The following is a 16,899-nucleotide window of genomic DNA, read 5'->3' on the forward strand; positions in this document are numbered from 1 at the left end:
GCTAATGCCACTCAGAGGGAATGCCAAAGAGCTAATCCGCTGGCTGACAGCGTGGCTCACACTTGTCTGGCTTTGGCTTTCAGCTTCATAGCACAGAGGCCACGCACGGGTGGCCTGAGAACAGACAAGCACCAGGACCAACCTCACGTGTGCATACCTGTTCATTCTCCTAGACAGAAAACAGCCCAGGACTACCAAGTTCAAGTCCTCCATTCTGCCGAGCAATACCCCAACCAGTACGAAATCTGTCCCCATCCTCTGTCCCTACACTATGAGCCACCCTTGCTCCTTCCGAGTCACCTCTTGAGAATGCTGAACTATATCCACATACAGTTAGTAGTGTCTTGACTCTAGCTAGACTGGATGCAACTTACAAAGCATCTCTTTAGCTCAGGAATGAGACCTAGTTCTTACAATCCTAAGAAAGGAAAATTCTGAAATATAAATGATCGCTGGCCACTTCTCACTACAGCTTTTTGTCTATTTAATGTGCATGGGTACTTTATTTGCAAGTATGTCTGTGTACATGTTCCTGTTGCCCTCGGAGACCCCAGAAACTGAAGTTACAGTTTTAAGCAACTGTGTAGATCCTTGGAATGGATCCTCTGGAAGAGCAGCCAGTTTTGTTTGTTTGTTCTTGTTTTGTTTTTTTGTAGTTTGTTTTGGGCAGTTCTGAGGTTTGAACCACTGAGGTCTCACACATGCTAGTCAAGCACTCTTTCACTGAGTTATATTCCCCAGTCCTGTTCCTTAATTTTAAATTTTGAGACATGGTCTCACTAAGTTACCTGGGCTGGCTGACCTAGAACTCACAATCTCAGTCAAGCCGTGAAATAGCCAAGGTTCCTACATTGCTAGAATCCTAAACTTATGCCACCAAGCCCTTTGCTCATTTACTATTTGACCATTTGACGATACAAATAACACTGGACCTAAGTAAAGGCAACTTACACTATCAGGTATGAAATACCATTAGCAGGACTCTGTTAATAAGAAGTTTGCAATGGCATCCACAATTGCTGACATGAGACTAAGAGATGGAATTCCCAGGTAAACTATAGTTTGTAGGCATTTTGGCCAAATCATCTCACTGAACTTACCAACTGAGACACAGCACCCATACCTTCTGCCCTCACACAGCATGCTGAGATCAAGTCACAGGACAAAACGGGGTAAATCACTACACTAAGTTTCCTAGAGTCTTGGAGAGAGGGCTCAGCAGTTAAAAGTGCTTGCTGCTATTGCAGAGAACAAGGTTTCATTCCCAGTTCCCACAAGCATCTGCAGCCCCATTTGCAGGGGATCTGATGTCCTCTCCTGGCCTCAGTGGGCAGCTGCATGCACTTAGTGCATATACATGCATACAGGTCAACATTCAAAACACAATGCAAATAAACTTAAAGAAAGTACTTCGTAAGTCCTAGAGATCTTAAGGAGACTCTGTCCTTAATTTCAGCAGGAAGATGAGCAGGAATAACCGGCAAGTGCCTCATCCGAAGCCTACATGTCCACTTGTGTCTGAGTCAGGGTGGCCAACTGTGTGGGGGAGAGAGTGCAGGATAAAAACAAAATGAGGGCTAGGGATTTGGTTCAGTTGACAGAGTGACTGCCTAGCATGTACACACAGGAAACCCCAGGCTTGAGCCCTAATGCCATATAAACTGGTGTGGTGGTACACAGCTGTAATACCAGCCTTCTGGACACAGAGGCAGGATGACTGTAAATTCAAGGTCATCCTCAGGCACAGTGCAAGTTTTGAGACCAGCATGAGGTATGCGAGCTACTAGCTCACAATCAAATAAACAAAACCCAAACAAACAAGTCCCCACTTCCAACCATGAGTCCCCAAAGTGGCCTTCTTTCCCATCCTACATGACCAGAGGACAAAGCTCTAACATACTACAAGGTTATTACTGGTGACGTTGGCTGTCTTCTACCCGACTTCATGAATAGAAACCATCAACAAATACAGCTCTGAGAATCAAGGTCTAATGAGTTACATAAGCCAGGGAGCTCCTGGCCTGGTGCCTTCCATTGTTTACAAAACATACCAGTTACAGGAAGCATATTTAAAAACTTTACCAAGTTCTTAGGTTAAGTGGTCATTCTCCAAACTCTGTGTACACTAAAAGCATAATGCTAATAGGCCCAGCTCCACAGGCTTAAGTTTTCTCTGAATCCTACCAATGGCTAAAGCTGAGTCATCACCAAGACCGTATTAAAGTTCATTGGTTGAGAACCTACTGTGTGAGTTGAGCTGACTGTGATCACATTCACTTCTCAAACCTGGACTTCCACAATAGCTCTTTCCCATTCGTGTTGAAAGCCCTAGAAAAAATAATGCACCATTAAGAACACCACTGTTTTCCAAACAGAACAATACACCCCAAACGGACATTGTATGTGTAGAATAATGTATGCAGCCACACATATATACATGGGTACGAGAGCCCACACTGGGCACACTGTATATGTAGAATAATGTATGAGGCTATGCACAATGCATGGGTATAAGAGCTACTAGCATTTGTGGCTTCATTTTGTGCAGTTTCAATTCCCTAGTCAACCATGACCCAAAAATATCAAATGGAAAATGCCACAAATAAACAACTTAAAACAGGTTTTAAGCTGTGTCTATTGTGAGTAAGCATGATGGCTTCTTCACACCAATGCCGCTGTCCTCCCTGGTACATGAACTGCTCTCTGATTTACACTACCTGCCTGTTAACCACTCAGTGATCAGACTGGTCCATCATGGCGTCACAGTGCTCGTGTTCAACCCCTACTTTACTGAGTAATGACCTCAAGACACAAGAGTACAATTCTAACACAACAAAGAGAAGCCATAAAGTGCTTCCTTTAATAGCACAAGACATGCGGCACACGTCTATAATGCCAGCACTTGAGAGCAAGATCTCCGAGTTCCAAGCCAGCTAGAACTACATAGAGACCCTGCCTCCCCATTCCCCACCCAAAAAAAGGAGATAGAGGAGGAGAAAGAAAAAGAGCAAGTCGCTATGCTCCTGCCTGTCATTTGGGGCTGCCTAATAATTTTGGCATGAAGAACCCTTTCTTTGCATTGGCACATTTTTAGTTTGCTGCCAAAAATGACTTTCTTCTCCAGCAAATCAGCTGCCCATCCTAATGGTAATAAAACCCAGTGCTTTCTGTTCATAGAGATGGTAAATTCACCATTTCCTTTTTTTTTTGAGCAGGCTTACTGTGCAACTCTGGCTGGCCTGGAAATCAGAGACCTGCCTGCCTCTGCCTCTTGACTACCTGAATTAAAGATGTGAGTCACCACACCCAACACAAATTCAGCCTTACTGCTTGTTGAGACAGTCTCTCTACAGAGCAGGTTGGCCTTGAACTACCTGCCTCTGTTGGGATTAAAGGTGTGTGCCACCACCAAGCCCAGATACAAATTCATTTTAAGAAGCCGTGGCTAAACACCCAGCAATGAACACAAATTGTTGCTGTCAGTCAAACCAGGAGTTGTGCATAAATTGAGCTTTAAGATTTAAAGATTCCGTTAGCCATGGTATGGTGGCATGTCTATAGTTAGAGAAACAGGAATGCTAGGGCAGCCTGGTCTACACAGCAAGCCCAAGGGATATAGAGTGCGGCACTGCCTCCAAAATAAACACAAAAACAATTCAGTTTTAGCATCAAAGTTGAAGTAACTCTAGGCCAGCCTGGGCCACAGTGAGACATGGTCTAAAACAAGACGGACAGAGAGGCAGCATGAGAAAGGGTTAGACACAAAAGATAACAGTCCGGCCACTTCAAAGCACTGGATCCTTTAATTAACAAGGCCCTTACTAGTCGACCTGTTAGACGTGAGGCAGTGCTGAAGCTGAAAATGGGTACACTCCCTTTGCTAGAATCAAAATTATTTTCATGGCCAAGGTCCTCTGGCTTAGCTCAAAACCTGAGCAACTGGCTGCCAACAATTGACACACAAAACCATTTTCTTTTTCATTAACGGGTCATCAATTCCTGCATAGGGTGGTCTTGCCTTCACTACACAATCCATTGCTTCTTCTACATTAGTGACTTCAAGTGTGCCTTGGAGGGATGCTACAGAAGAGCAAACGTGCAAAGACAGAAGAAAAGAGGTACCATCTAGGACAAAGTTAAAAAAAAAAAAAGCCTAGCAGGCATGTGTGAGGAGGGAGTCTGGGAGATGGGACCCATCTTCTGTCAATTTGCTGAGGCAGATGGGCCCTGCTGTGAGAGCTGCCCCCTCCTGGGAAAAAAGCCAGTAGGTTGCCTCCTCTCTCCACTGTTACATATTAAGCCAGGACTGTTTGCCTTCAATCTTGGATACATTCTGTTCAGAGCTTCAGAGTTCTAGGAGCAGGTGCCCTCAGTTAATCAGCCCAGCTCACTCCAGAGTCACTTCCAGCAGGGAAGCAGGCTCCAGGCAGCCAGCCAGCCGCAATTTTTTTCTCTAAATCTGCACCATTCTGATCCCTAAAGACTAGTTTTAAAAGTTTATTTATTTATTTTTTTTGTCTAAAATGCTTTCTTCAAACAAGAAGATAACAAATCTAGGACTTCAGTTTAGAAAAACAGATTTAATAAAAAAAAAAAAAAAGGAGAAACAAAGACCTACAGGCAGACATAAGGTTCAGGTGGGAAATAGAGATGAACAAACTCAAAACACTTTAAGGGAAGACATTTTCTAAAAGGTGCTGAAGGTTACTTTACCATCCTGCACAAGAAAACCAACATCACATTCATTTCGAAAAACTATTTATTTTTTTCACATCATATTCCAAATATATGTCTTACAGATAAGAGTTAGTATTGAGTCAGAAAACATCCTAGAGAAGGAAGCCATTTAGACACTGGAAAAATACTAATCAAAAAGCCAACATTCACATACATGTGTCTGCTTCTAGGGAGCGGGAGAAGCACACCACCCAAAGTGCAAAGACAGAAGCAACTAGCTTTTTTGTCATATGAAAATGCTGACAGTCTTCTGATTGTTAGCTTACTACACACCGACTTTTAAAATAAAACAAGAGGGTGAGTCACCAGAATGCATTTAGCTTTAGATCAATCTGGCTCTGACCCCAAGCAACTCCAAAAGTCCCGCGAGAAGCTGACAGAGACTAAGAGATGCAGGACTGCAGATTACACTGCGCACTGTCTACGACGCAGACCTAAGAACCCAAATGGAGTGAGCACACTCAAGTCAGTGCCTATCAACCCCATGGAGGGCTCCATGCCACTGCTCGGTTCCTAAAGGAGCACTGAGAGGGGGCCTTCCTGCAGCTTCCGTCTAGCTCTTTGTCCTGTTCTGCAACTTCTTGTCCTGAGACAACTCAGTTTTACCCACAAGGTAGGATTTCTGTCATTGTCTAAGTGACACTAAAGGAAAGTCATTTTATGAGCAGTATTTTGGCTTTAAGCCAAAGGGTTACTCCCCACCCCCGCCAGAGTCAAAAGCAATACCCATTACCCTTCCAGCCTGGTAAAGATCTCCTATTTGAAAGCTCCCAACAACTAGTACAGGTGCTGCTGAGTCACCAGAGGAACAGGAGCTATATAATAAGAAACTCATGCACATTAAACTTTATTTCAAGCCTAAAAAAGGCTAAAATACTAATAAAAAGGAGGCTGCGGAATAAACACGTGTGTTCTGTGGTCAGTAAATGCTGGGACACCAGCAGAAATGGCTTTACTTGAGGTACGGAGCAGGGAAAAATTTGCCTTGTTGACCTAAGTTGGTGGCAGACTTGCTTTTGTTCCCAAATCTAAAAACAAAACAAAACAACAAATTAGAGAGAATGAACCAGAAGTATTCTACAGGGCCAGTGAGATGGTGCCATGAGGAAAGACGTTCTATATAAACATGGAGACTTCAGCTCGATCCCTGGAGCCCAGAAAAGGCGAAAGGGAAGAACCAGCTCCACAGAGTTGCCCTCCACATGGGTGCCATGGTACACATGCCCTCACACATCACACACACAAATACACATGTTTAAAAAAAGTATTCTATAAAAATATTGAATAAACAATTATAATGTTACAGAAAACTTCTAAGAGCTAATTAAAGGTGCTATTGATCACCCAATATGATGGCTCACAGTGGAGAACCTCATTCAGCCTCTACAGGAAGTTTCCTTTAACATCTGGTTACTTCTAGTTCAATTATTCTTTTTGTCTGTCTGTCTCTATCTATTTTAGATAAGGCCTTACTATATCCATCCAACCATCCATCCATTTTAATAAGGCCTTACTATATAGCCCTGACTGGCCTTGGACTCATGGCAAATCTCCTGTGTCAGTCTCCTGAATTCTAGGGCTGTTGAGACTGCCTGCTCAATTCCTAGGAATCACACAGTAGGAGAGAGCTGACTCCTAGAGTATGCTGCTGTAGCTCATACATGAGGGTACATGTATACAAACACACACACACTTCTGCATACCTGGGAGTGCTCTTGGAGAGGTTGTACAATCTCTGTGACAGCGAACTTGATAAAGGAGTCTTGACAAGTTGAAATTCAGGAGTGGTCACAGGCCCCAGTAAGCTCACTTCAAGTAAAATTCAGATACGTTTTTAAGAGAAAGGGGGAAAACAAAGTACCTGCCAAGATGGACGTTTACACGGACTGCCTTCTGAAGGGTGGATTGGACATCTGGCAGTTTCACAGGCCCTTTAGCCCTTGTTTTGTAACTCATTCCTGAATCTTCTGAACTATGCAAACAACTACTCAATGAATAGCTGACATTCACTTCCTGATTCAGACCATTCTCAAGTATCAAACTTCATACATCTAACATTTGAACACTTGAAATTTACACATGTAAGAAGAAACAAAACACTTTTCTTAAAAAGAATCTTTTAATATGTCTATGTGATAGGAATAAAATGATTCTACTCACATAAATGGCATAAGAATCTAAAGGGAAGTCAGGGAGATGGCTCAGGGGCAAAGGCACTTGCCGCCAATCCTGATGACCTGGCCTTGATCCCTAGACTCACGTGGTGAGAGGAGAGAACCAGTTCCCTCAAGTTGTCCTCTGATCCCCACAAAACATACCATGGCATATACTCCCACAAACATAAAAATAAATAAAATGTAATGACAATTTTCAAAAAATAAAATTGAGGGCTGGAGAGATGGCTCAGCGGTTAAGAGCATTGCCTGCTCTTCCAGAGGTCCTGAGTTCAATTCCCGGCAACCACATGGTGGCTCACAACCATCTGTAATGAGGTCTGGAGCCCTCTTCTGGCCTGCACACATACACACAGACAGAATATTGTATACATAATAAATAAATACTTAAAAAAAGATAAAATTGATCAGTAAAACATTCCAACAAACCTAAAACGGGAAATAACCCTTAGGGTATATTCATGGTACTGGGTGTAGTACTGATTTTAGCTGTGAAAAACTGTTGGAATTTTCAAGATAAATATAATGGTGGTGGGTGGCTGATTAGAGGAGTTGGGAAAGGGGTCTCATGTAACCCAGAATGGCCCCGAACTCAAAATGTAGCGGAGAATGACTTTGTATCCTCCTGCCTTTACTTTCCAAGTGTTGGGATTTTGAAGGTGCTCATTACTTCACCCAGTCCCGTATATTCCAAAAAGCTGGAGCAAACTCAGGGAAATGGGCACATGGCCAAGGCCCTGAAAAAGCAAGCACAGTGTAGAACTGACCTTTAGTGTCTGGTGTCCGTGGTGTTGAGTTTCCATTGCCACGCTGGATGTCAATGTTCTCTTGTTCCACCATCATGAACTGATTCCAGTACTCCAGGGGCAGAGAAAGCAGGCGCTCCACCACCTAACGGGCAGCAAAGGAAGGCTTACTTCATGTATTCCTTCTTGTTATGTTTCACTCTGCAGGACAGACTGACCTAGAACTTGAAATGTAGACCAGCTTGTGACAATCCTCCTGGCACAGCCTGCCAGTGCATGTGCCCAGCATGCAAGGCTTATCTTTTTGCCATCATGCCACACTAGTGCATTACAAAAGCTTGGATTTTATGTACCTCTGTATATGCTTGTGTGTGTGTGCACATGCACTTGCACCCCTACCTTGAGCTGACGTTTGATGTCCTGGAACATTGTCACTGGGTCTGGATTAGGCACAGTATGAGCAACTATTGTAGGGCCAAAGACTTTAGCTAGATTGGCAATATCCATCTTAGTATCTGGACTCTGAGCCACTCTAAACAAACAAACACAGTTAAAAACGTATTATTCCCTTAAATATAATCAACTTATAACTTTTGTATAAGAACATTCAGTCCACACTTCCCAAGGCCCACATCATCTTCTCTGAACTCCCAAGACAAGTTCCTGCTGTGCTGACCTCTGCAGGTGGATCATGAGGAAGGCTAATGTGTCCCTGTTGGCCTGGGGCAGCTCACTGACAGCCTGGTACATGGCGGCTGTGCTGTTGTCTTCATCTGTTATCTCTGTAATGAAAAGAAAGCACTAAGAAGACCAGACTCTTCCCCTTGACAGCAGCTTCCAAGTTATCGACCACAAAGGTTCATCTATACACCGAGTTTCTGAAACTTCTGAGAGGTTCATGACAGCATCAGACTCCAGTCTCATTAACAAGCAGGACACTGGCCAGCAGTTCAATATGAGAAGCCAGAACTTCCTAAAAAAAATCACCACTGCTGTAAGAGAAAGCAGCTGGCAACCTATTTGCTGGGAAGACATGTAACCGCAGTGCTAACCATCAATAAGGAATTCATTCACTCGACATTTAAGGGCCTACTATATACCAGGTGCTATTTTATTTTCTTTTTGGTTTTTCTTTTTTATTTATTTATTTATTTATTTATTTATTTATTTATTTATTTATTATGTATACAATATTGTCTGTGTGCATGTCTGCTGGCCAGAAGAGGGCACCAGACCTCTTTACAGATGGTTGTGAGCCACCATATGGTTGCTGGGAATTGAACTCAGGACCTCTGGAAGAGCAGGCAGTGCTCTTAACCACTGAGCCATCTCTCCAGCTCTATTTTTGGTTTTTCAAGACAGGGTTTCTCTGTAGCTTTGGAGCCTGTCTTGGAACTAGCTCTGTAGACCAGGCTGGCCTCGAACTCACAGAGATCCAACTGCCTCTGCCTTCCGAGTGCTGGGATTAAAGGAGTGCCATGGTGAGCGCATGCCACCAGTGCCTGGCTACCAGGTGCTATTTTAAATGTGAGGCTAAAGCAAACCAAAAAGGGGCCTTGTTTCATGGAATAAACAGTGTACTGGAAGAGTTGGTCAAAAAAGAAAGAAACAAGCAACAGATCATGTGTCGGGCAGTGAGACGTGAGATAAAGAAAAGAAGGCAAGCAGGATGCTGGAAGGCAGGGTTTGTTTAGTTTTTGTAACTGAGTCTCAGGCAGTCTAGTGTCAAACTCACCACGCAGCCAAAGCTGGTCTCAATCCTGCCCCCCTCCCACATGCTGGGATTACTATGTCATCAAACCTGGCTTAGGAAAGGTGTTTCTGAGGAAACTGGGGGAGGGAGGGCGGAATTAAGGTTACAGAGACACCTAAGGAGAAACTGCTGGGGCTAAAACTCTAACAAACGTGAAGGACTTGAGGTAGGAATATGCTAAGAAATCCAGGACTCCAGGGTTCAAAAAGAGGAAGGAAAGTATAATGGAAAATGATACTGGAGGCATAACCAGGAGGCAAGTCATAGAGGGTCTTCTTAACCATGTTATGGATGAGTTCAGTCTAAAACTGATAGGAAAGCTGGGCATGGTGATACACACCTTTAATCCCAGCACTAAGGAGGCAGAGGCAGGTGTTCTGAGTTTAAGGCCAGCCTGATCTACAGGGTGAGTTCCAGGACAGCCAGGACTACACAGAGAAACCCTGTCTCAAAAAACCAAAGTAATGGGGGCTGGAGAGATGGCTCAGTGGTTAAGAGCATCGCCTGCTCTTCCAAAGGTCCCGAGTTCAATTCCCAGCAACCACATGGTGGCTCGCAACCATCTGTAGTGATGTCTGGTGCCCTCTTCTGGCCTCCAGGAATACATGCAGACAGAATATTGTATACATAATAAATTAAAAAAAAAAAACCAAAGTAATAAGATAAAATAAAATGAAAATAACAGATAGGCGACAAAGGGACAACAATTAACTTAGAGTATAAAAGGACCATGCCAGCTCCTGTATAAAGATTACCTGGTAGAGGGCACAGACAGGCAGGACAATCTGTTAGCATGTTCTTAGCATATTCCAGGGACAGTTAAGTCCCATGACTTGTGATAAATATCAAATTTAAGGTGTATTTACAGGGTACCAATAAGATTTGTGGTGGAAAAGGAATTAAAGATGGTTCTGAGCTTAAAAGGACAACCTAAAACTTGGCTGAAAAACAAGGAGCAACAAGAAAACACCTATTAAGTCCTATTTAGTTTAATTCTTCCCCTTATTTTTATGTGCATGGGTGCTTTGCCTACATGTAAGCCTGAGCACTACAATGCACGTCGTACCCAAAGAGGCCAAAAGAGGGTGTCAGATTCCCCTGGACTGGAGTTACAGGTGGTATCATGTGGGTGCTGAGAAACAAACCCAGGTTCTCTACAAGAGCAGCCAGTGCTTAGCCACTGAGTCATCTCTTATACAGTCATTCACCCACCAACTACATGAGCACCGACTACATCCCAGGCACTGTAAACTGTGTGAACAAAGCTCGGCTCTGGACTCACAGTCGGGAGTGAAGATCCACCCTCACCTGCTGCCTCCATAAAGGCTCTGCTTAGCCAAGAGGTCAGAAGGGGCTCTTTGAGGTTCCGGAGGAAGTCTTTCAGGAGGCTACAGATGGCATGGATATCATCCACTTTGCTGAGCAGGGGCACAGTTTTCACTCTGAGGAATTTCTCTTTCAGCTCTTTTACTGTCCGGTCACAACCCGAGATCCTGTATAAGCCTGCCTATTATAAAAGACAACAGTTAGGAACTCCCAAACTACTAACACAAATAGCAAGCTTACCTGTCAGGAGTCCACTCTTACCTCAGTCAGGCCTCGCTGCTCAATCTCATTCACACAGCTGACAATAATCGCAGGGATCATTGGAGAAGTCTGGGACACGAAATCTGCCAACATTCCCTGGAAAAAAACGATCTTTGTTATTTACACCAAGGAGACCAAGAGAGGAAGACCATCTGCAAAGAGTTGCTATTAAACACAAGGAAATTATATCAGTTTTTAAATTCCTATTCTCAAAGTACACTTTGAAATAGTCTTGGGGGCTGTCTTAATCAGGATTTCTATTGCTATTAAGAGACACCACAACTACAGCAACGCTTTTATTTTGGGGGGAGGGTGTTTTGAGACAGGGTTTCTCTGTAGCTTAGGAGCCTGTCCTAGAACGTGCTCTTGTATATTAGGCTGCCTCAAATTTACAGATATCTCCCTGCCTCTGCCTCCCGAGTGCTGGGATTAAAGGCCACCACTGCCTGCCTGACCACAGCAACTCTTATAAAAGGAAAACATTTAATTGATGTGGTATCTTACAGAGGTCTAGTCCATTATCATCATTGTGGAAGCATTGCAGTGTGCAGGCAGACATGATGCTGGCTACATCATGATATGCAGGCCACAGGAAATGGTCTGTCTCACTGGGCATGACTTGAGCATATATGAGACCTCAAAGTCTGCCTCCAGTGACAGACTTCCTCCAACAAAACTGCATCTACTCCAACAAGGCACACCTCCAAAAAGTGTCACTCCCTTTGGGGGGGTATTTTCTTTTAAACCACCACAGGGGCTGAGAGATAGCTCAGCAGCTAAGAGCATGTACTGTCTTCCAGAGGACCTGAGCTTACTTCCCAGCACCCCTATACCAGGTGGCACACAACCACCTATAACTCTAGCTCCAGGAGAATCTGACATCTCTGGCCTCCAGGGTACCTGAACTCAATTGCACATACTCCACCCCACACATAGTTTAAATAATAATAAAATTTTAAAATACTCTCATAGGGATTGTGTGGCTCAGTTAGCAAAGTGCATGCCTAGCTTCGCTGCTTATTGTCTCTTGTCTTTGAGTGAAAGAAGAGGAGGTTCTTAGAGTTGGTGGCATTATTACTTGCCCATGAAAAAGTGTGATTTGTATAAATCCATAGCACCATGAAGGTAGGAAAATTAACCAAGACTCTTTGTTTTTGTTTTGAGACAGGATCTCTTATAGCTGAAGATGGCTTCAAACTTGCTATATAGCTTAGGATGACCTTGAAACTCTGGTCCTCCTACTATCTCTAGAGTGCTGGGATAACAGGCACGAGCCACCATGTCCAGTGTATGAATTGGTAGGGACCAAACATGGGTCCTCAGCAAGAGCAGCAAATGCTCTTAACCATACTTTAAATCTTTTACATAAGTGCAATCGTGACTTTGAATGGAGCACATCCCCCAAAAATGCGTACTCTAGCTTTTCTTCTTAAACAGAGCACAGTCAGGAATGTGCTCCTTAACTTGGGGTGCTTTTGGAATGAGCTGACCCCAATGTAAATATGTTTAGACTCCGTAAGTAGAATCACTATTTTCCTTTGTTCAGGGAAAACTGGATCCCAATATTTGCCTTACCTACTACATACAGGTAACAAGTCTTTTCCCACTCGCATCTTGGCTTTGCACTCAACGAAATGCAAACCCATTGCACCCAATTATATATCAACATCTAAAGCCAGATATAGAAGGGTCAGCGGTTACTTTATGTGATGATGGAATTTGACTATGTTCTCAAAAACTACTATATGAGAATTATACGCAGGGAAAAACACAGCCTGGGAAACTTCTAAAGATGAGAAGATGATGGGTTTGCGTTCAGAATGAGGACAGACAAGACTTCCAGAGTTAACACGGACAATACACAAACTGTACCTTACCAGGAACGGGTTTGACATAGGGCCAGTCTCAAATATTCTTTCTAGTGCTATGGTATTTCATAGTGGGACTGGAAATGTCTGAAGTTTAGAGTCCTCTTGCAGAGGATCCAAGTTCAATTCCCAGTACCCATGTCACATGGCTCATGATTGCCTACAACTCCAGCTAGAGAGGCTTCAGTACTCAAAGACACATACACACATATACATAATAATAAAATAGATCTTTAAAGTAATTTTGCAGTGTATATGTTCTTAATACTAAAATGTTACAGTTTAAAACATATAAACCAGGTGGTGATGGTGCACGCCTTTAATACCAGCACTCAAGAGGCATCAGGTGGATCTCTGAGTTCCAGGTTCCTCATCTATAAAAAGAGTTCCAGGAAGGCCAGGGATGTTACAAAGAGAAACCCTGTTTTGAAAAACAAAACAAAAACAATAACAACAACAACAAAAAAAAAACATGCCTTATGGGCTGGAGAGATGGCTGAGAGGTTAAGAGCACTGACTGTTCTTCCAGAGGACCCAGGTTCAATTACCAGCAACCACATGGTGGCTCACAACCACCTGTAATGAGATCTGGTGCCCTCTTTTGACTTGCAGGCATACATGCAGACAAAACACTGTATACATAATAAATAAATAAATCTTAAAAAAAAAAGTCACACATGCACTGCTTATCACCTATGCTAACAATAGGTGTCCTGATGCTAAAACTCTGCAAGGACACTTGCACCAAAACTGTGGTTTAGAGGCTGGGGAGATGGCTCAGTGGTTAAGAGCACCAGTTGCTCTTCCAGAGGTCCTGAGTTCAATTCCCAGCAACTACATGGTGACTCACAACCATCTGTAATGAGATCTGGCGACCTCTTCTGGGGTGTGGGCGTACATGCAGACAGAATGTTGTATACATAATAAATGTCACTGGGTACGTGTGAAAGGAAGGAGCAGGGAGGAGGGGAAAAAAGAAAGGAAAAAGAAAAGGGAGAAGAGAAGGAGGAAGGAGGGAGAACAAAAGAGAGGGAAGAGGAACAAAGGAGGAAGAGAAGGGAGGAGAGAAGGAGGGAGGAGGAGGGAGGAAAAAGAAGGGAGGAAAAGGTTATTAAACAAGATTCTGCCACAGGTCAATATTTTATTACTTATATTCATTTTTCATGGAGGGAAATTTTATTTTATATCAATAATTTTAAAATTAAAAACTGACTATGCCTTTGAAAGACTAAAGAGAAACAAATGACAGCTGGCTTCAATGAGTCTTACCTCTCCAATCTTAACCGGAGTTCCCACCAGGGGAGAAATGCAGGGAAGGGGACATCGGTCCCGACATTCTGGGTGGGAGACCAAACGACAGTCTCGACACTTCAGGGACAGCTTGCCAAATTTGATCCTCTTTCCACACGGAACACAAGATTCGGGCTTAATAACCTGAAGATAGACACAATAGAATGATATGAATTAACAAAGTTATTGTCAACCACAGGTGTTAAATACAGTATGTACAAAACAACGTTTTAGGCCATTACACATTTTAATGTAATTCTCAAAAGTAGGTCATGTTTGCTTCATTTTAAGAATAGCAATGGTCTGCTGGTCATGGTGGCACATGCCTTTAATTCCAGTTCCTAGGGGACAAAGGCAGGCAGATCAGGGCTACAAAAATGAAACCATTGCAAAGACCAAGTTTTAAAAAGGTAATAGTCACCGACTAACACTATCCCCTCAGTTAGGGTGGGTCCTTGTGAGCCCCTCCTCCACGCATGCTGCTGCTGGAGAGGGGAAGAGTCAATTTTCTCTGGAGGTGTGGCCATTGGGAAGTTGCTCAGGCTCCAGTGTACAAATCCTCACACCCATGCACACACATTGGGAAGTTGCTCAGGCTCCAGTGTACGAATCCTCACACCCATGCACACACTGGAAGCACTAATTAGACTCAGTAAAAAGAGGACATGAAGTTGAGAGTGGGACTGTTGAGGGTAGTCAGGGTTTAGGGGAGTGGTAGAGGGGCTGAATATGATCAAAACACATTGTATTCATGTCTAAAATTCTCCAATAAAGAATGTCACTGTTAAAAGCAGCTAGTAACAAGCGCTGACAAAACATAAACCGAAACTCTTACATAACACTGATTGGAATATAAAATACACATAAGGGAAAAGTCTGGAGGCCCCTCAGAAAGTTAAGCATAGTTACCGTATGACCCACTAATTCCACTTCTAAGTATGCATATGCAAGAAAAATGAAAATGGTCGGGCTGGAGAGATGGCTCAGCAGTTAAGAGCACTCACTGCTCTTCCAGAGGTCCTGAGTTCAATTCCCAGCAACCACGTGGTGGCTCACAACCACCTATAAAGAGATCTAAGTGCCCTCTTCTGGCCTACAGGCAGGATACTGTATAAATAAATTAATTAATTAAAAAAAGAAAGAAAAAGAAAAATGAAAATGGTCTACATAAAATGTGTGCAAATAGCCTTCTTTCTAGTAGCTGAAAATGGAAAACCCTAAATGTCTATCCACTAATAAACAGATAAATATGTGGCATATCCTTTTGATACAGTGGAACATCATCAAATAAAAAGAAATGAAACACACAGGCTACAGCAATGATGAGCAAATGAAAGAAGCTAGACGCAAAAGTGCACAGACCATATGGCCTCAAGTACATGAGACGTCTTAAAACAGGCAAATCCATAGACACGAGTGGTGTGGATAATGGTAGCCTCTAACTACTGGATACTGATGTAGCACAAAATGGTGGGGGAAATTCTATTAGGTATAGATTTGGGTGGTGAAAATGTTCTAAAATTGACAATGGCGACAAACACCCAATTCTATGAATATACTAAATGTCAGTGGACTTAAACAGATGAATGAAGCCAGGCAATGGTGGCTCACACCTGTAACTCCAGCATGAAAGTTGCCAGTGGGGCGTGATTAAGAGCATGCATCACTCTCGTAGAGGACACAGCTGGATCCCCAGCACCCGCACTGGGTAGCTCCAAATGAGCTGATCCCCACATTAAGATCACCAATATCATGCAGGATAACTTTATGGACATAAAATAATATGTAATGTCTTGATTAGGATGTGAGTCACATGAGCTATGGGTTTGGCAAATTCGAAGAAAAATAGCCTTAAAAATCTGTACATTAGTCAGGTGCTGGTGGCGCAGACCTTTAATTCCAGTACTCTCAGCAGAGGCAGGGGCAGCTCTCTGAGTTTGAGACCAGCCTGATCTCTAGAGCTAGTTCCAGGACAGCCAGGGCTACACAGAGAAACCCTATCTTGAAAACAAAGAAATAAACAAGCTCAATACAAAATGGCATCTGCTCCCTCCAAATACAAAGATAAATAGGAGTGGTGGTGAGGTGCTGTAAGCCCAGCACTTGGGCGGTTAAAGCAGGAGGCACAACAGAGCTAGAGGCCAACCTGGGCTACAAGAATGAGACCATTTTCAAAAACAAATTAACTGCCTCAAAGGAAATGAAGTCATCCCAGATTTACCGTCTTTGAGACAAAGTCATGTAGGCGTGTGCCTCCAGTATTCTGAGGTGTGCCTGAATTGTCTGTCTCAGTTCTTGGCTCCAGGGGCCTGCTGTTCAGAGCAGAGTCACTGTTCACAGGTTGCAAAGGACCTAGAAAACAATCAAATTTAAACTTTTGTCCTAAAATTTTTCATCCTGTATTTTAATCCCACTTTTGTTTTAATTTTCATATTTTTCCTTTTTAATTTTGCTATTAATATAACTAGAAATAAATAGTGAACACAGTTTCCCAAAAAGCTCCAATTTTCTACTAGTGGCACACCAGACTGACTGACTAGCCAGGAGGAGTAAAGGACAGCACACACCAGGGCAGCAGCAAGCGGGTAGCCTTGTCTCAAGAGGCTTTTAAGAAACCCATTCTCGCTCTCTTTTTCCATCTTCCTCTCGGAGAGTCAGCTTCGCTTCTGCCTCTCTCCCCACTTCTCTGCCCCCCCCTTCTCTGTCTCTTTTTCTCCTCTCTCTTCTCTCTCTCTCTCTCTCTC

At 43.2% G+C, this 16,899-nt stretch overlaps 1 protein-coding gene across 3 annotated transcripts in view; it reads right to left on the reverse strand.

The window, feature by feature from the left end:
• Window positions 1-5,557: 5,557 nt before the first annotated feature.
• The window catches only part of Racgap1 (Rac GTPase activating protein 1), a 29,985-nt gene continuing 18,643 nt past the window's right edge, over window positions 5,558-16,899 (reverse strand). For all 3 annotated transcript variants that reach the window (XM_050122420.1, XM_050122418.1, XM_050122419.1), the window contains exons 9-17: window positions 16,377-16,507; window positions 14,135-14,299; window positions 10,998-11,093; window positions 10,719-10,917; window positions 8,334-8,439; window positions 8,057-8,189; window positions 7,679-7,802; window positions 6,441-6,546; window positions 5,558-5,765 (exon numbers count right to left, since the gene is read on the reverse strand). In XM_050122420.1, coding sequence (XP_049978377.1) covers window positions 5,690-5,765; window positions 6,441-6,546; window positions 7,679-7,802; window positions 8,057-8,189; window positions 8,334-8,439; window positions 10,719-10,917; window positions 10,998-11,093; window positions 14,135-14,299; window positions 16,377-16,507 — 1,136 coding nt within the window. In that variant the 3' untranslated portion in view covers window positions 5,558-5,689. The remainder of the gene's footprint in view (window positions 5,766-6,440; window positions 6,547-7,678; window positions 7,803-8,056; window positions 8,190-8,333; window positions 8,440-10,718; window positions 10,918-10,997; window positions 11,094-14,134; window positions 14,300-16,376; window positions 16,508-16,899) is intronic.

The sequence above is a fragment of the Alexandromys fortis genome, unplaced genomic scaffold (genome assembly GCF_014885135.2).
Source record: "Alexandromys fortis isolate MF-2015 unplaced genomic scaffold, M_Fortis_MF-2015_v1.1 scaffold_216, whole genome shotgun sequence".
NCBI classification, from domain to species: domain Eukaryota; kingdom Metazoa; phylum Chordata; class Mammalia; order Rodentia; family Cricetidae; genus Alexandromys; species Alexandromys fortis.